The sequence below is a fragment of the Carcharhinus amblyrhynchos genome, chromosome 13 (assembly GCF_965287045.1).
Source record: "Carcharhinus amblyrhynchos chromosome 13, sCarAmb.v2.hapA, whole genome shotgun sequence".
Taxonomy (NCBI): Eukaryota; Metazoa; Chordata; class Chondrichthyes; order Carcharhiniformes; family Carcharhinidae; genus Carcharhinus; species Carcharhinus amblyrhynchos.
Window position 1 is genome coordinate 31,855,305 of NC_137336.1, and position 20,089 is coordinate 31,875,393.

At 43.0% G+C, this 20,089-nt stretch overlaps 1 protein-coding gene across 5 annotated transcripts in view; it reads right to left on the reverse strand.

Annotated features, from left to right (window-relative positions):
* Nucleotides 1-20,089, reverse strand: part of LOC145351814 (rho GTPase-activating protein 26-like) — a 170,651-nt gene that overhangs the window by 66,432 nt on the left and 84,130 nt on the right. For all 5 annotated transcript variants that reach the window (XM_080201480.1, XM_080201476.1, XM_080201478.1 and 2 more), the window contains 6 exons: nucleotides 14,444-14,573; nucleotides 14,231-14,331; nucleotides 11,523-11,617; nucleotides 10,732-10,810; nucleotides 2,903-2,942; nucleotides 154-219 (listed from right to left, as the gene is read on the reverse strand). In XM_080201480.1, the coding sequence (XP_080057606.1) occupies nucleotides 154-219; nucleotides 2,903-2,942; nucleotides 10,732-10,810; nucleotides 11,523-11,617; nucleotides 14,231-14,331; nucleotides 14,444-14,573 (511 nt within the window). The remainder of the gene's footprint in view (nucleotides 1-153; nucleotides 220-2,902; nucleotides 2,943-10,731; nucleotides 10,811-11,522; nucleotides 11,618-14,230; nucleotides 14,332-14,443; nucleotides 14,574-20,089) is intronic.

Here is a 20,089-nt window from a genome sequence, read left to right on the forward strand (position 1 = left end):
CTGGAAATCCCATTGATGGCAGTGGGACCAGAGAATCCCGCCGCCAGTGAATGGCATGCCACCTCCCGCTACTGAGAAACACACGGCTAATAGGCCAGAGAATCCCGCCCAATATTTTTAACGCAAATTAACAAATTTAAAAAATTGTGCTACCTCTTTCTTCAACGGCACGAATGCATTTCTTTACTAAATCAAAGCCAACTTTGTCCAATTGGGCAGCTGAAAATAAAAAACAAATCCAATGAGGTCAAACTTCAGAAATGATAGCCAGAATTCTCCCAAAATAATTTTAAGTGTTATACTGGAGTGATTCATGCTGTTTTTTAGTGGGAGTTCAGAGAAGAATCTCTCACTCTGTGCACTGCAGCGCTCATCAGTATATCATTATAAAGCTGGAAGTGGGGCCTATTCCTGCTGGAGAGGCCGGCAGCATACTGCTGAGTGGGCCACAGTGCACACACTGATTTGCCAGCACATGTGCAGCGGCCCCGCACTGCCGGACGTCCGATTGCTGGCCAGCTCAAACACTGGCCAGCCTCGTGATCCCCACATCTCCGAGCCCCCAATGGCCCGATCACTGGCCTGCCGACCATACCTGGGCAAGCCCAAACACGCACCCCCACCCTACGCACCCTGCCCCCGGCCCACCCTGATCGCCAGCTCTTGCTCCCCCACCCCCGACAGTTACCTCCCTCCCACAGCAACGATCAGCTCCCTGCAGCCAGACCCCCTCCCCCAGCATGCTGACCTAACCTCTGTCACCCCACTTGCTGGCCTTCCTCCTTCCCCCACCAATCCTCTCTGCAGAGTGGCAGTGGGACACTCCACCCCAACGGAGCTCCCCCAGATGCCCCCATCAGGTCCCACCCCCATTTGGCACTGCCCTATGCCCAATAGGCAGTACCAAGGTGCCCCCTGGGCATTGGCACTTTGCCCCTAGGGCAGTGACAGGAGCCAGGCTGGCTCTGCCAAGGTGCTAACGCCCAGGGGGTACCCACCTGCCGACCGATCGTCTGGGTGGCCCCAATTGCCCCCCCTTCACTCTAGTGGGGTCAGGCCGCAAACTTCCCAGAAGCTACTGCTGGACTGAACTGCTCTGGCAGGAGGTGGGGGGGGTATGCTAGTGGGCCTGGAGATTTCAGTCCCAGGCTCACTAATCTCATTTAAATGATATGAGAATGACTATTGAAACGAAGATCCTGCCTCCCTGCCGATTTCCGGTGCGGAGCTGACGCTGCCAAAATCTGGCACTGGGAGACGCTACCACGGCAGGAACGCATGTACAAACCCTGTGAATTGGCCAACTTGAGAATCTCCTGTCCAGCAGGATGGGAAAATCACAGTCAATATTTTTAAAATATAACAATGAGTAGATGAGAAAGATCAAGAAGTGTCTGTTTCATTTGGGAAGATTTACACATCTTGGGACACTAAGGGCCTGATTTTACCATTTTCATTCTAAGTGCCGAATCTGGGCATAATTCAGATCCGAAATGGGAATCTGCTTTCAGGTGCCCCCATATGCACTTTGCCTGGAAAAAAAAATCACGGTCCCAATTGTGCTGTGGGCAGGGCTGAGCGCGCCTGAAACAATCGGAGCTCTGAACTGCACGTGCGCAGTTGGAAAAAAATTTGAAAAAGCATGCCTGCTTGGGCCGCAGAAAGTAGAGAAGGCAGCCCGGGAGCGAAAAGTGGGAGCAATGGCCTCCGCACACATCACTGTCCCCCATATCCATCCCCCCCTATCCAGACTGATCGCAACCCCCTGCCCCCACCTCCCCACCGGACCAATCACCCATAGAGTGGCAGCGGACCCCTCTGCCCCTGCGCCTCCCCCACCAGAGATCCATCTGCCCCTGCCCCCCACCAGAGATTCATCTGCACCCCCTCCCCAGAGATCCATCTGCCCCCTCCTCGCCACCAGTGAGCAATCAGGCCTCCCCCTTGCCCCTCACCAGAGATACATCTTACCTGCCTCCCTCCTCCCCCGGTCAGAGAATGATCTGGCCTCACACACCTCCCACCCCGAGAATGGTCTGGCCTCACTCACCAACCCCCTCCCACAGAGGAACATCTGACTTGCCTCCTCTTCCCTCCCTACCAGGCAACAATCAGCTCTCCCCACCCCCCCATCAGACAACGATCAGCCCTCCCCACCCCCGCACCACCAGACAATGATCAGCCTCCTCCCCACACCCCCATAGCCAGAGAATGATCTGACACCCTCCCCCCTGATCTGACTCAGAGCGGTTGGAAGCTATGAACTCACCTCTTCAGCCGCTGAAGCGCCTGGTTCAAACTCTTATTCAGGAGGTCCATTTGGCACAATTCCAGATTGGCAAACGTGGTGATAAACGGGGAAATGCTGATAAAGTTGGGTGGGCAGTTCATTAATTCAATTTAAATGCATGCAAATGCATTTAAATCGCTGTTACGCCTGTTTCGGGTGCAAAGCAGATTGTCGCCATTCCCGGGTTTGGTAAAATGGTAATCTGCGCTGACATGGGTGTAGATCACGTTAATGGCCTCACACCCAACTTTATCATGTTTTCACACCCAAATGGTAAAATCGGTCTCTAAAAGGCAATTTAGCATGGCCAATCCACCCAACCTACACACCTTTGGACTGAGAGGAAACCGGAGCAATTAGGCAAAAGTCAGCAGTGTGATGCATAGCCTTCACTTTGCCAAATGAATGCAGCTCCAACACTGAACAAGCTTGACACTATCCAGGACAATGCTGCTCACTTAACTAGCACCCCAGCCAAAACCATAAACCTTCACTCCCTCCACCACATGTGAATAGTGGCTGCAATGTGTACCATCTACAAGGTACACTGCAGTAACTTGCCAAGGCTCCTTCTACAGCATCTTCCAGATCAGATTAACAATAAATACTTACTGCCTTCGCTTATGGGATTGTCCTTATTCAAGTTGTACACCTGAAAAGTAGTGAAACATTATTTTTAAAATCCACGTGATAATATGAGAACCAGAAATTTGTGGTAGCCCGGAATGTCGCATAAATCAGACCATGTATACATAATAATGTAGGAGCTATCTCCCCTAGTGTTGAATTAGTCACCAACAAAGATTTTTCCATGTTTCTTTAAAATCACATCAGTGAATCCACATTGAAACAAAATCTGATATTCTGAAGGCAAATTATGTTTAATTCTATTTGAACATTTTTAAGTTTTCTTGCAGCTTACTAAAATCATTCTTGGCTTGAAGGAGAGAAAGAAGGTATGTTAATCTTGCATAAAATACTGATTCTGCCTCAACTGGAGTATTGTGTCCGGTGGTGGACACTACACTTTAAGAAGGATGTGAAGGTTTTAAGGTGCAGAAAAAATTCACAAGAATGGTTCCAGGGATGAGGATCTTCAATTATCTGGATAGATTTGAGAAATTGGGATCCTTTTCCTTGATGAAGAGGAAGTTGAGAAGAAATTTAATGGAGGTATTCAAAATTATGAAGGAGCTGATCAGATTAGAGAGGGAAAATCTATTCCCATTTGTGGAAAGATTGAGAACCAGAAGGCACAGATTTAAGGTAATTGGCAATGAAGCAATGGCAATACAAGGAAAAGCTATTTCACATAGTGAGTGGTTAGAATCTAAAACTACCTGAGAGTGTGGTGGACTTAGGCTTAATGTAGGCATTCAAGAGAGAATTCATTACCTGAAACGGGCTGTTAACGCGCAAATAAGTGCGGCGTGCAGGAATGGGACGGCAGTAGTTATGGGAGATTTCAATCTGCATATTGATTGGTCGACCCATGTTGGACGAGGTGGGCTCGAGGAGGAGTTCTTGGAATGCTGCCAGGATAATTTCCTTGAACAGTGTGTGTTGGAGCCGACGAGGGAGCGAGCTATCTTGGATCTGGTGCTATGTAATGAGGCGGGTAGAATTAGGGACCTTGCGGTGAAGGATCCTCTTGGAGAGAGTGATCATTGCATGGTGGAGTTTCTGTTGCAGATGGAGGAGGAGAAAGTGGGTTCCTGGATACGCGTCCTTTGTTTGAATAGAGGGGAGTATGGTAGGATGAGAGAAGAATTGGCGAATGTGGACTGGGGGAGCGCGTTGGAAGGTAGGTCTGTTGAGGAGCAGTGGAGGATCTTTAAGGAGATCTTTCTTGGTGCTCAGCAGAAATTTATTCCGATGGTCAAAAAGGACAGTAGGAGGAGAGGTAATAAGCCGTGGATAACGAAGGAGGTGAAGGAAAGTGTTAAATTAAAAGCGGAGGAATTTAGAGTAGCTAAGAGCAGTGGGCGAGAAGAGGATTGGGAAAGGTTTAAATGTCAACAAAGATTGACAAAAGTTGATAAAGGAGGGTAGGAGAAGCTATGAAGCTGGGCTAGCACTTAATATAAAAAAGGATAGCAAGAGTTTTTATAAATATATAAAAAGGAAGAGGCTGGCTAGGGTGAACGTTGGTCCTTTAGAGGATGAGAAAGGGGAGCTAGTGGTAGGGGATGGGGAAATGGCTAAGGTCTTGAATAACTTTTTTGTTTCTGTCTTCACGGAGGAGGACGTGAATAATTTGCCGGGTGTTAGTGATGGAAAGGTGGTAGGACTGGAGGGTCTTAATGACATTACTGTTACTAGAGAGGTGGTGCTCGACAGACTGGAGGGGCTGATTGTGGACAAGTCCCCAGGACCGGATGGAATGCATCCGAGGGTTCTGAAAGAAATGGCAGAGGTGATAGTGGATGCCTTGGTGGTTATTTTCCAGACGTCGCTGGATTCCGGGGAAGTGCCGGAAGATTGGAAAACGGCTAATGTTACGCCGTTGTTTAAGAAGGGTGCCAGGCAAAAGGCGGGGAATTATAGGCCGGTTAGTTTAACGTCTGTGGTAGGTAAAATGTTAGAATCCGTCATTAAGGAGGAAATTGCGAGGCATCTTGAAGGGAATTGCTTGATAGGGCAGACGCAACACGGTTTCATTAAAGGGAAGTCATGTCTGACAAATTTACTGGAGTTCTATGAGGATGTGTCTAGGGCAGTGGATAGAGGAGAGCCGGTGGATGTGGTCTTTCTGGATTTTCAGAAGGCGTTTGACAAGGTACCTCACGAGGTTATTGCAGAAGGTCAGGGGACATGGAGTTGGGGGTAGGGTGTTAGCGTGGATAGAGGATTGGTTGTCAAATAGGCAGAGAGTGGGGGTCAATGGATGCTATTCGGATTGGCGGTTGGTGACTAGTGGGGTGCCCCAGGGGTCGGTGCTGGGGCCTCAGCTATTTACCATTTATATAGATGATCTGGAGGAGGGAACCGAGTGTAGGGTGTCGAAATTTGCTGATGACACCAAGATTGGGGGAAAGGCAAATTGTGCGGAGGGTGTGGAGAGTCTGCAGAAGGATCTAGATAGGCTGGGTGAATGGGCCAGGAAATGGCAAATGGAATTTAATGTTGGCAAGTGTGAGGTGGTCCACTTTGGTAGGAAGGACTATTACTTACGGGGCGAAAAACTGCAGCAGGCGACGGTGCAGAGGGACCTCGGGGTCCTTGTGCATGAGTCGCAAAAACCCAGCTTGCAGGTGCAGCAGGTGGTCAGGAAGGCGAATGGGATGCTGGCCTTCATAGCGAGGGGGATTGAATATAAAAGTAGGCAGGTCTTGCTGCAGCTGTATAGGGCATTGGTGAGGCCGCAGCTGGAGTACTGTGTGCAGTTTTGGGCGCCGCACCTACGCAAGGATATTTTGGCCCTGGAGGGAGTGCAGAGGAGGTTTACTAGGCTGATACCGGAGTTGAGGGGATTGAGCTATGAGGAGAGGCTGAATAAACTAGGCTTGTACTCGTTAGAGTTTAGAAGAATGAGGGGAGATCTCATTGAGACGTATAAGATGATGAATGGGATGGATAGGATAGAGGTGGAGAGACTCTTCCCGCTCAAAAAAGACAGTAGGACTAGGGGGCACAGCCTCAAGATAAAGGGGAGGCGGTTTAGAACGGAGTTGAGGAGGAACTTCTTCACTCAAAGGGTGGTGAATCTCTGGAATTCTCTGCCCGTTGAAGTGGTGGAGGCTGCCTCGCTAAATATTTTTAAGAAGCGGGTTGATGGGTTCTTGATAAGAGAGGGGATTAAGGGTTATGGGGAGAGGGCGGGAAAGTGGAACTGAGCCACGACAGATCAGCCATGATCTTATTGAATGGCGGGGCAGGCTCGAAGGGCTAGATGGCCTACTCCTGCTCCTATTTCTTATGTTCTTAAAAGGAACAACGTGCAGAGCTATGAGAAGTCAGGGGAGTGGCACGAGGTGAATTGCTCCTTCAGAGAGCTGGCACTGACACAACAAGCAAATGGCCTTCTTTTGCTGTAACTTTTCTATGGTTGTATTTATTTTTCTATTTCTTATAATTCTATTTATGATTCTATGATACCATAAACATAAACAAATTCAATTCAAATTCTGTTTTCTAATTAAGTAGAGAGCACATCTCACTGTCTTCTCACTATCCCTTCAGTAGGTCTATATTTGGCATCACCCTCTGCTTCTTCTCTGTGGCATGGTTATTCCACATATGCCCATTGTTTTTCTTTATTCCTTCTGGTACCACCCTTTCTCCTTCTCATCTGTTTATCTCTCCAAAGGAGACTGTGGGAAGGGAAGAAGGCAGGCTTCTGAACCAGAAAGAGCCCTCATAGAACCAGGCCTAGGTAAATGATGGAGGTCCTTCAGTGAGAGGAGCAGGGATTGGACTGGATTCATTTCTTACAGCAAGCTGCAGTGAGAAACAGAGATAGACAGAGTGCAAGAGAGTCACTAAACAAATGCACAACATAAAAGAAAAAACACAAAAGAAAACTCGGTGAGAAGTAAATCCAAATGGATTGGAACTACCTTGCAATAATTACTCAGCTTGTCAGTGCAATAAATCGAAGTTAATATGAAGAGTTCCAACAATGGGACGAATTTTTCAGTGGGGGTGGAGCTGGGGGAGGAGTATGACATAATTCACTCAAGCCCTTATCAGCTGGAAAGTCAGTCATCAACTCACTGACTTTAAAACTAGCTGCCCCACAGCGATAATATTCTGGGTGGGGGAAAAACAGTCTCGATTGTAAACTTCTTCCTGGATTATATGCTTTACATTGAGCAACAGAGAAAAACTGTGTGTGAAAACTGTTTTCCTGGCTTTTGTTTTGCATAGGATTTCAAAAAGAACAATTCTGCAAAAAGAAAACCTGCTTCAACATTAATTAAAACTCTAATCTGACCATTGAGAGACAGATCCTCTCTTTCATTAGTATATTCATTTAGTTTCATTGGCTATATATTGCTAGAGAACATTATGTACCCTTTTAAATGTCACAACAGGGTTGTATGAGTCACTGAGAACTTGATCATCCAGAAACCAGGTCAATAAATCAATTTATTTCAGAAATTAGAATGTCTTTTATTAAGCAATAATTTAAACAACAGAAAACGTGCTCAGATTTGAATGAATATATTGTTATGTGAACATCTTTTGATATGGTGAGACACAGTCAAATTAACTGAAATTAGTGTGCATGGTCCGGACATGCATTTACCCCTAACCCTGAACAGGTGGTGCACAAGACATCCCTGATATTGGTCCCTGGGAATCATTTCCATCAAGTGAGTATACAATTGACAGCAACAGAAAACATACTAGTACAGCATAAAGTTCATTGTCATGGTCCACAGTTAAGTGAGAGGATATGTGGAGTGGGTAGGTACCAGAAAGAGGGCGCACCACAGAGGGGGTGGGGGCCATCTATTGGTTAGATTGGGAGGTAGCTGGGGGTACTAATGGCTGGAGGGAAGTAGTAGTGGCTAACAAGGGGAAAAAGAAAGAAATATCGCCAACTGGCAGATCCCTCGTGCTTTAAATGCAGCATTTGGCAGAAGCAGTCCTTCATGGTCCATTTTTTAAAAAACTTAACAGCTGGCTGCTGCTTTATATAGAATCTCTTTATATAGACCTGATTTTCCTGATAGTTGAATCTGGCACCAGCATTAAGCCTCTTGTTTGGAAAGACTCTAATGCCTGTTTCAGGTTTGAGCATTCCGATGTTTTGCCTTTACCAATATGACAGGTTTTTCCACTTGTAGCGAGCGTATGTTTCCTGCCACCATGTTGGAGTCTTAGGAGACTGTTTACTGTCTTGCATGGCTGAATTTTGAGCTGATAGACTTTGGTGATTCACTAATAATATTGCATTTATACAGCCAACCAATCAGGTCTGCACTGCATAGACAGTAGCAAAGTGCCCATAGGTATTACAATGGACTATAAGGAAAAGCTCATAGTACTTTGTCTAATTAGTCTTTAACTCTACTATCTGTTGATTTTGGCAAACATGCAGAGCCTAAATTTTATCAATAACTTCACTCTTTATAATTATTTATATCACATTAAAGAGGAAGAATTATGACCTAATGCTTGGCCTGCTGACTGGCTCCAGCATTACTGTCTTTAATTAAAACACAGTATTTGACTTCATGCAACTCCAATTAAATTCATTAACTGAATAAAATTTTTAATTAAGCTATCGCCTTACTCAGTTCATCCAAATCCCAATGTGAAACATTTAAGTGTTAAAATACTATGTTGTATGATTAAAAAAAACAACAGATCACAAACTAGAGCACTGCTGTCTCTTGGAGGAAACAAAATGAACTGCAGACAGCTTATGCTTAAACATGTTTTCATTAAACACAATTTTGCCCCCTGTTAGTCTTAGTAATAGCTTTCTCCAGAGTTGATCAAGGTCCCCATGTCTCCACAAACATCAATTTGCCCACTCATGCACCTCATCCTCAGTATGTTCCACTGGCTCCACATCCTGTAGTGAATTAGCTTCAAAGACACTTACTCTCATAGACATTTGTTCTCAGGTCTTCCCATTATCATACTCTACCCTATCTCCTCCAACTGTACTTTTTTTACACCATGTTCTATCTTACTCCTTGTTCCCTGTTTTCTCTAGGCAATCACTGATGGATTTTCCTCATTCACTGTGCCCTCCATCTGGAGCTTTCTCTTGAAACTTCAAGATTCTTCTTTAATCACGCTCTAATCTTCAGCAGCCTTTCCTTTCCCCCTCCTGTTCAATGCTCTATAAAGCATAGGAATCTTGCTGTAGATGAGGGAGGCATTCTTATATTCCCATATTGAATATGCAGGTGTTTTTCTATGCTCTAATCACTATATATAGAAAAAATTTTCAATGCTCTTGGTCTCTCAAAATATGTTACACCTCAACCATATGGGCAGGAAGATAACCAACTCTCAGGAGCTGATAAAATGACAGAAGTGATAATAATGCAAAATAAAAGGAGGGAATAGATAACTAAATTAGAGGTTAAAAAAAGGCATCTGAGACCTAGACAGTATGTGAACATCAACTGAGCTGGGAAGGAGGAGTTAATAGAGTCTTATGTTCCTCAATGAAAGAAGCTTCCTCTGTACCCCTCTTCTGCAGGTGGTGGTGGTGGGGTCCACAATAGCTACACAAATGAGTTGAAGCTGAACCTTGGGCAAGGCTCTAGCCTTGTCCATGACTGTTCTGTCATGAATCTATTGAGTCAATTGAGTTATGGATAGAGTGTGCAAATAGATCCAAGGATTTTCACCACTTTAATGAATTGTCAATGAGACAAACAAGGATATACAATAGCAGGTCCTTGAAAGCCTCCTCCTTTTGGTATATGTCCACAGGATTTGTACTATAGCTTAAATCTTTCATGCTTATATTGGAATGCTCTATTTTTCAGACATGCATTTAATTATTGCAGAGTCTTTTTTTCCCTCTGCAAGTTCTTTTTATTTTTCTCCAGGGATGCCGTTCATGACTTGCTCAATCTAATTCTCAGGGAGGCATTACAGGCATGAGAGGCCAAAAACCGTGCTTGTGTGCGCGCGTGGGGGGGTATGCAGGGGGGAGAGAAGAGGTCATGCTGAGGGGTAGGGGAGAAGTCATTCAAGGGAGTGGCATGCATAGAGTGGGACTTGGAAATGGGGTCATGACAGGAGTGGGGGGGATATGTTGGGGGTCCAGCAAGGTTCTGATGCCCCAATGCTGGCGTCCCATGTTGGTGCGGAGGATTGAGACGGCATGATTAGGTGGAGGGTCCCAGTTGACTGACAGATTGGTGTGCCCTATGCGATGGTGCCCGAGCACTCTAAAGCCGGCTCCACCACTTACATCCATCCCCCAACTAGTGCAAAGCTCCCAGCTGTCAAAAAAAATTTAGAGTGCCAGAAGATTGCAATGTCAAACTCACCAAAATACCAGCAGGAAGACTCCCTTTTTCACGTTGTTATGACACTTATAATTTTGGGGGGGAAATTCTGCCCTACTTAACTGAAACATAGACCAATGAAAAAAACTTACAGAAAAATACTGTTCCTATAAACTCTTTGAATTTGCTGCAATCCAGACTAAAATGAACTTTGCAAAAATGAAGAACATACTTAAACTGGCTTTTAGGTCTGTTTTATTTTTAATTCGCATTTCCCTTTTCTTAGTCACTGTTTGAAACTAGATTCACAAGCATGGGAAATATATGCATGGAGTTTCAATTTTAAAGGCCATTCTTTTCCATTCCAATTTTTCTGGTTAGTAATATATGGGTTTGCAATCTGCAAACCTTATTTTGTAGAGATAAATACAAGACATGCAGCTCAGATCGGCCAGTTTGAGCAGCAACAAATTGGAACTGCAGACCTCATACAACAGTAATGATTATCCTTACTGGCTCTCTGCCATCCATGGCCTCTATCCACAGCCGTCTGTCCTCCTCAGAAAGTGCCTGCATGGTGATCATGGTTGCCCTGTCAAGTACAGAAGACGATCAAAACTGTCCACCACAAATAATCCCTTCAAGAATTTAAGTTCATGTTATTTGCTTGAACAAACATAGTTTTCCTCTTAAATGGAATCAACTTGACTTCACTCCAAAAGCACCTCAGAGACATCTCTTGTTATACAGAGTATGGCAACACAGAGGAAGAAAAGAAAAAAGAACTTGACCAATATTTAGATTTGGGTGAAATTCTTTTGATGTTTTTGATTAATACTTCCTTCTAAAAATTATTTTTGATAACTTCAAAATTTGATAGAAATGTTATTTCTTCATGTTGGAGAAGTAGAGTTTAGATTGCTACAAATTAGCCTATAAGGATTATTTAATTCTAAATTAAACTATTTTTGGAACAATGCAAACATGTTAAGGAGAAACACTATCCGTTTACAAAGTTTCATCCTGTTGAGAACTCCAAACTACTTCTGAGGTTATAGAGAGATTTCCAGGTTTAAATAGGGGCCAGGATCCACCTCCCACTCAGTTTCAAATGAATTTGAAAAAAAATGTGTAAAATTCTCCAGCACGGTTATCTTGAGGAACACCAGCATACATGAAAGTTTGAAGTCCAACAATTATTTTACATCTGAACATGTGGAGACCGGAACTACTTTTCCACAGATATTAAAACAATCAGCAAAAAAAAGTGATAAAAAAGATACAATGTTCAGCATTCAACTCACCTGTCCACTCCTTCTACATCAAAACAGAACCTCTTCTCAATGGAGTCTGTTTTTCGCCTAATGCATGATTTTAGGGTAAACATTTCTTCATCCCCCTATGAAAAAGAAGCTAGTGAATGACATACTAATTTCTTTCAAGAACTAACAAGAAAAAGTCATAGACCCAGATTTTGTGCCCATGACGAATATGATAACAAATGGCGACGCAGGCAGAAAATCTCACAGAAGTCAGAAACGATATCCCACCAGCAAGTTCTCGTTTTCAGATTTTCCCCAGCCTGCTGGTGATGTAATGAGGTTCCCACCCAGAGAGGTCAAGAACCTCATTTAAATAAATTATAATGTCATAATGTAACCGTTCAAATGGCACTGAGAAGTTGATTTTGTTTTTAGAATGCAAATTCTCTCCACAACAAAAAAAGCACTTTAAAAATAAAATTTTAAATGTTTTAATCTTTATGATTGGGCTAAGATAGAAGCTAAAATTATTTGTTTCACTATTGAAACTTTGAATTAAAAGTGAAGGATTTTATTAAAAACCTGCATTTATGTAATATGATCAGGATAAAATGAAGTCTTTTCCAGTCAGTGAAGGTGCTTTGTGATGTTTAGTCACTGTTGTAACATCGAAAAGACAGCAACCATTTTGCAAACAGCAAGTTCTTGCAATAAGCAAAAGGATAATGACCAGATCACTTTGTGGCGTTGTTAAAAGATAATATTGACCGTCCACAAAGGATAACTCCACTGTTCTTCAAAATATTGTCATGGGATTTTTTTATGTTCATTCCTGGGGTAAACTGAGCCTTAGCTTAATGTCTGAAAGACAGCACTTGTGACAATGGAGCAGTTTGTTTATGCTGCACTGAAGTGTCAGCCTAGAATTTAATGCTCAAGTCTGGAGGGGGTCTTGAACCCAAAACTGCTGGCTTAGAGACAAGAGTGCTACCAAATGGGCCACAGTTGACACCCAAGTGCTTTTAATGTCCTGGTTTGCCGCGAATGAATATAGCATTAGTATCATCTTGACTTGGCGCCAGACTTAAAGTTCTATCAAAAAACGGGGATGCCACAGAAACCATTAGACTTTTGCAGGCGGCTTTTCTTGTGGTGAGCAGTAAGTGCAATTGCTTTGACACTGACTGTAAAATTCAGGCAATTGTTTTAAAATTCACTGATGATGTCAACCTATGTGGAAAAGTGTTAAATAAAGAGGATTAAGTAGTCAATTGACAGTGAATAAAAGCAAAATACTGCACATGTTGGAAACCTAAAATAAAACAGGAAATGCTGGAAATACTCAGCAGGCCAGACAGCATATTTGAAGAGAGAAACAGAGTAGCATTTTCTCTTTTCATCAGGACAAATCTGATGAAAGTTCAGTGACCTGAGGCATTGACTAGAATTTTCCTTAAGTTCAACAAAGATCAAAAGTGGGCAGGAAAAGCGGCATTCTGATGGCTTACTCTGCCACATCATTTGGAACATCGATTTAAAAAAAAAACAATGAGGGGTGGGCTTCACAAGGGGAAACTAGGAGCCCACCCCTCAAGCAACTTAGTTTTTCGAAGACCAGGCAATACTTTCAAAGGTTGCCACCCCAGTTCATAACAGTTCACCAGAAATCACCCCCAACCCTGCCAACACTTGCCTGAACTCTGCTGGGAGGTCTGCTCGCCAGGTGCATGCCTTGGGAGATGAGTTGGTTTCATGCCAGTCTGCTGTTACAACAATGCAGATGGACTTTCTTACAGGGTGGGGGTGTGATTCATGTGTCGAAGCCTGATGACTATATGGGGCAGTATGGTGGCAGAGTTGTTAGTACTGCTGCCTCACAGTGCCAGGGACCTGGGTTCGATTCCTAGCTCAGGTCACTGTTTGTGCGGAGTTCACATGTTCTCCCCGTGTCTGCGTGGGTTTTCTCCAAGTGCTCTGGTTTCCTCCCACAGGCTCCAAGACACGCTGGTTAGATACGTTGACCCGAACAGGTGCAGGAGTGTGGTGACTAGGGGAATTTCACAGTAACTTCAGTGCAGTGTTAATTGTGACTAATAAATAAACTTTAACTTTATATGAAAATATATGGAAATTATGTTTCTTACGAAATTAGCTATGTCACTGGCGGGGACAATTGAATCACGCACTTCTATCAACGTGAAACATGATTTGGACATCTCCTGAGACTTTCCACTCCCAATGCTGAACCCGCCCAATGAAAAAAGAATAGATTATCCCGGACATTAATGTTTTGGAGATTGGCAAAAATCAATAAGGGGTCACAAACTGAGCATCCATAAGAACTAATGGAAAACTTGGTCATTTTTTTTCCAGCAGTTTATCAGAATGTGGAATACAAATGACTATTAAAGCAGAGACTACAACACGTTGAAAATAATTTTTTTTAAGGAATAATATAAATGCTAGGGGAAAGGCAGAGAGGCAGGTTTGGAATACATAGTTTTAGTTAATAGCTTGGAACTATAGAGACAAAATGGATTGAAAGCTTACTTCTGATTATAACATGTATAGTTCTATCACAATAGTACCTGCAATATACACACTACTAAAATTAGCCAGAGGCAGAAGTTCTGAATGGTGTAATTGAAATGTAAATAAAGGAATGTTCTATCACATGGAGAACATTCCTGTAGGAATGGCACCCCTTTCCCTCACAATGAAATATTTCAGCTGTCATGCAGTCCACTTACTATTTTTCCCCCAGTTTTTTGGTCAAATGGCACCATGGTAAATTTCTTTGGTTCCTTTTGATATGTGCAGTAGTGTTTCACCCAACTGGATCCAAATGGACCTAGAAGAGGATTTTTAAAAATGTATTCATTCTAAATAAACCAGATAAGCATCAAAAGGATTTCCAAAACAATTGGGTATGCGCAAATACAGAAATAAATGTTTATCCTTACTTTTTTTCTGCACAAAGAGGTAACCCTCCATTGTGTAAGGGCTGATACTCTGATGTTCTTGAGGGTTCTCCTTCATTTTCTTCATTAATGATTCAACTTCAGATCGTGCACCATCAAAACGGTCTCGTGTCTGTAACATAGTAGAGCAAAGCTGATAATAAGATTTAAGCAAAGCATGATGATGGATGTGTAACATTTTTGTATGGTAATTCCTTGAACTGCGAAAACACCTAAACTACTTTTATGTTATGGATTTTGTCATTCCAAGTTTGAGCTGTACTTGCTTGAAGAATTTTGAATTAAAATATAGATCATTTTGTAATTATAGAAAATTCAAATTGGTGGGAGCACTTTGAGGTGATAAACTAGAATCATATAAGAATAATGCTTTAAAATGATAATTTTCATATAATATATTGCCACCAATGTGCTTAAAAAAGTCCAGTGACAATAATGACAATGGATATAAATAGCTTGAAGAGTTAATCTAGCACTGTACATGCATATTTTGCAGCTGAGTGGCACTTTATACTGGAGAAACCAAAACATTCTTAAAAATTAGTTAGTTAATCTCAGCAGCATTCGGAACACCTCAACTAAATAAAATCAGTGTTCAGATTGGGCAATTTCCAATTTTCCGCAAAATAGTTATTTGATGATTTAATAAACTCAAACTTAGTGGGTTACTGAAACTAGAATAACTATATTTCAAACTCAAAATGACAATATGTGCAGTAATATCTTTCTGCCATATTTAAGACAGTTTCCTTTGTTAACATATCATCACTTGCAGCAAGGAGAAATGGGAAAGAAAACAATTTGAGGGAACTTGGTAAACAGTAGTAAATATGGTTTCAAAACAGCTTGCTTGACTTCACTTCGGAAATGACAAGTAGAATGTGGTAAACACTGTTGTACTGTATGTTCTTGGAAAACACATTGAACAATGCCCCACTTGAAAAGCAATTAGTTAAACTTAAAGCTAACCAGACTCACACAAACCTGGGCATGTGTAAATAATTAGTTTCATGGTAGAAAACAACAGATACTTGTTAGAGGAGTCATGTCCGGATACAGGGATGGAACATTGGCTAGGGTGCCCTAGGCCTCAGCATTGAGACTTCTACTGTTTTTAATTTACATCAATGACTTGGACTCAAACTTACTGCAAATTGTTTAAATTTGCAGACAATGCCACATTATGCAGGACAGCAGAATCAAAGGACAAAACCCAGAAATTACAGCTTGAATTAAAGCAAAATATGTCAGTGGGAAGAACAATGATAAGTGGAATTTAATACGGCAATCTACAAAATACAGGATTTGCATAAGAAGAAAAATTGGTCACTACATATATCCATGAATCATTTTAAATAGGCATGGGTGAAGTGAAAAGGACATGGAAGTTTTAATAGAGTCATAAAGGTATACAGCATGAAAACAGGCCCTTCGGCCCAACTTGTGCGTGCGGCCCATTTTTTTTAAAACTCCTAAACTAATCCCAATTGCCCACATTTGGCCCATAGCCCTCTATACTTATCATACCCATGTAACTATCTAAATGCTTTTTAAAAGACAAAATTGTACCTGCCTCTACTACTACTTCTGGCAGCTTGTTCCAGACACACTACCCTCTGTGTGAAAAAATTGCCCCTCTGGACACTTTTGTATCTCTCCCCTCTCACCTTAAACCTACGCTTTCTAGTTTTAGACTCCCCTACCTTTAGGCAAAGATATTGACTATCTAACTGATCTGTGCCCCTCTTTAGTTTATAGACTTCTATAAGTTCACCCCTCACCCTCCTACGCTCCAGAGAAAAAAGTCCCAGTCTATCCAGCCTCTCTTCATAACTCAACCCATCAAATCCTGGTAGCATCTAGTAAATCTTTTCTGCACTCTTTCTAGTTTAATAATATCATAAGAACATAAGAAATAGGAGCAGGAGTAGGCCATCCAGCCCTTCGAGCCTGCCCCGCCATTCAATCAGCCCCTCCAGTCTGTCGAGCACCGCCTTTCTAGTAACAGTAATGTCATTAAGACCCTCCAGTCCTACCACCTTTCTATCGCTAACACCCGGCAAATTATTCACGTCCTCCTCCGTGAAGACAGAAACAAAAAAGTTATTCAATACCTTAGCCATATCCCCATCCCCTACCACTAGGTCCCCTTTCTCATCCTCTAAAGGACCAACATTCACCCTAGCCAGCCTCTTCCTTTTTATATATTTATAAAAACTCTTGCTATCCTTTTTTATATTAAGCGCTAGCCCAGCTTCATAGTTTCTCCTACCCTTCCTTATCAACTTCTTTGTCAATCTTTGTTGACATTTAAACCTCTCCCAATCCTCTTCTCGCCCACTACTCTTAGCTACTCTAAATTCCTCCGCTTTTAGTTTAACACTTTCCTTCACCTCCTTCGTTATCCACGGCTTATTACCTCTCCTCTTACTATCCTTTTTGACCATCGGAATAAATTTCCGTTGAGCACCAAGAAAGATCTCCTTAAAGATTCTCCACTGCTCCTTAACAGACCCTCCCTCCAACGTGCTCTCCTAGTCCACATTCGCCAATTCTTCTCTCATCCTACCGTATTTCCCTCTATTCAAACAAAGGACGCGTGTCCGGGAACCCACTTTCTCCTCCTCCATCTGCACCAGAAACTCCACCATACAATGATCACTCTCCCCAAGAGGATCCTTCACCACAAGGTCCCTAATTCTACCCGCTTCATTACATAGCACCAGATCCAAGATAGCTTGCTCACTCGTCGGCTCTTTATATAACAGGGTGACCAGAATTGCACACAGTATTCTAAGTGTGGCCTTACTAATGTCTTGTACAATTTCAACAAGATATTCCAACTCCTGTATTCAATGTCCTGACCAATGAAACCAAGCATGCCAAATGCGTTCTTCACCACTCTGTCCACCTCTGACTCTACTTTCAAGGAGCTATGAACATGTATCCCTAGATCTCTTCATTCTGTAACTCTCCCCAAGGCCCTACCATTAACTAAGTCCTGCCCTGTTTCAACCTACCAAAATGCATCACCTCGCATTTGTCTAAATTAAACTCCATCTGTCATTCGTCAGCCCACTGGCCCAATTGATCAAGATCCCGTTATAATTGGAGATAACTTTCTTCACTGTCCATTACGCCAGCAATCTTAGTGTCATCTGCAAACTTACTAACCATGCTTCCTATATTGTCATCCAAATCATTCATATAAATGACAAATAACAGTGGACCCAGCACTGATCCCTGAGGCACACCGCTGATCACAGGCCCCCAGTTTGAAAAACAACCCTCTACAACCACACTCTGGTTTCAGTCAAGAAGCCAATTAGATACCTCACCCTGGATCCTTTGAGATTTAACCTTACACAACAACCTACCATGTGGTACCTTATCAAAGGCCTTGCTAAAGTCCATGTCGACAACATCAACTGCACTGCCCTCATCTACCTTCTCGGTTACCCCTGCAAAAAAACTCAATCAAATTTGTGAGACATGATTTTCCACTCACAAAGCCATGCTGACTGTCCATAATCTCTAAATGCCTGTCGATCCTGTCTCTCAAAAATACCTTCCAACAACTTATCCACCACAGATGTGGGCTTCACTGGCCTGCAGTTCCCAGGCTTTTCCCTGCAGCCCTTTTTAAACAAGGCACAACATTTGCCACTCTCCAATCTTCAGACACCTCACCCGTGACTATCGATGATTCAACTATCTCTGCAAGAGGACACACAATTTCCTCCCTAGCCTCCCACAATGTCCTAGGATACACTTCCTCAGCTCCTGGGGAATTATCTATCTCGATGAGCTTTAAGACTTCCAGCACCTCCTTCTCTGTAATACGTACACTCCTCAAGACATCACTACTTATTTCCCCAAGTTCCCTAACATCCATGCTTTTCTCAACAGTAAATACTGATGAGAAATATTCATTTAAGATCTCACCCATCTCTTGTGGATCTGCAAATAGATGACCTTGTTGATCCTTAAGAGGCCCTACTCTCTCCCTTGTTACTCTTTTGCCCTTTATGTATTTGTAGAAGCTCTTTAGATTCTCCTCTGCCTTGTCTGCCAAAACAATGTTGTGTACTCTTTTTGCCCACTTGATTTCTCTCTGAATTCTACGCCTACATCCACTATACTCTTCAAGAGTTTCACTTGATCCCAGCTGCCTATGCACGTCATGTGCCTCTTTCTTCTTCTTGACTAGGGCCTAAATATCCCGAGTTATCCAGGGTTCCCTACTTCTGCCAGCCTTGCCTTTCACTCTCAGAGGAATGTGTTTACCCTGAACCCTGGTTGACATGCTTTTGAAAGCATGCCACTTACCAGATGTCCCTTTGCCTTCCCACAGACTTCCCCAATTAGCTTTAGAAAGTTCCTGCCTGATATCATCAAATTTGGCCTTGCCCCAATTTAGAATTTTAACTTTTGGGCCAGACCTGTCATTTCCCATGGCCGTCTTAAAACCAACAGAATTATGGTCACTACTCCCAAAGTGATCCCTCACTAACACTTCTGTCACTTGCCCTTCCTTATTTCCCAACAGGAGGTCAAGTTTTGCCTCCTCTCTAGTCGGGCCATCCACATATTGAATGAGAAATTCCTCCTGAATACATTCAACAAATTTCTCTCCATCCAACCCTCTAATACTGTGACTATCCCAGTCAATGTTGGGAAAGTTAAAATCTCTGACTATTTTTCTTGGAGTTATCTGTAATCTCCTTACATATTTGCTCCTCAATTTCCCGCCAACTATTTGGGGGCCTATAGTACAACCCTATCAAAGTGATTTCCCCCTTCTTATTTCTCAGCTGTACCCATGTAGACTCAGTGGCTCAGCCCTCAGATATATCCCCTCTCGGTATGGCCGTGATGCTTTCCCTAATCAAAAGTGCAACTCCCCCTCCTCTCTTACCTCCTGGTATATATTTCCTATAGCATCTGTACCCTGGAACATTGAGCTGCCAGTCCTGTCCCTTCCTTAGCCATGTTTCAGTAATTGCTACATTATCCCAGTCCCATGAACCCATCCATGCCCTGAGTTCATCTGCTTTGCCCGTCAAGCCTCTTGCATTGAAAAAAATGCAGTTTAATCTGGACTTCCCTTGCTCTCTGTCTTGCTTTTGCCTGATCTGTCTGGCACTAGGATTACTGACACTGCCTTTACTACTTCATGTGCTCTCTTTAACTTCTGTGCTGTCCTCAAACTTCTCTTCTGTCCCCCTACTGCTTTGGATCCCACCCCTCTGCCAAACTAGTTTAAACCCTCCCAAGTGGCTCTAGTAAATCTCTCCACCAGGATGTTAGTCCCCCTCCAGTTCAGATGTAACCCATCCCTCTTGAACAGGTCAGCCCTTCCCCACAGAAGATCCCAATGATCCAAAAATTTAAATCCCTGCCCCCTGCACCAGCTCTCAAGCTAGGCATTCATCTGCCTAATCCTCCTATTTATACTCGCACTACTATGTGGCAGCGGTAGTAGTGCTGAAATTACTACCTTCAAGGTCCTGCATTTTAGCCTTCTGCCCAACTCTCTATATTCACATTTCAGGACCTCATCCCTTTTCCTGCCTAATTTCATCCTATCTCAATAAACGCAACATATCTAGCCAAAAAAAAGTAATA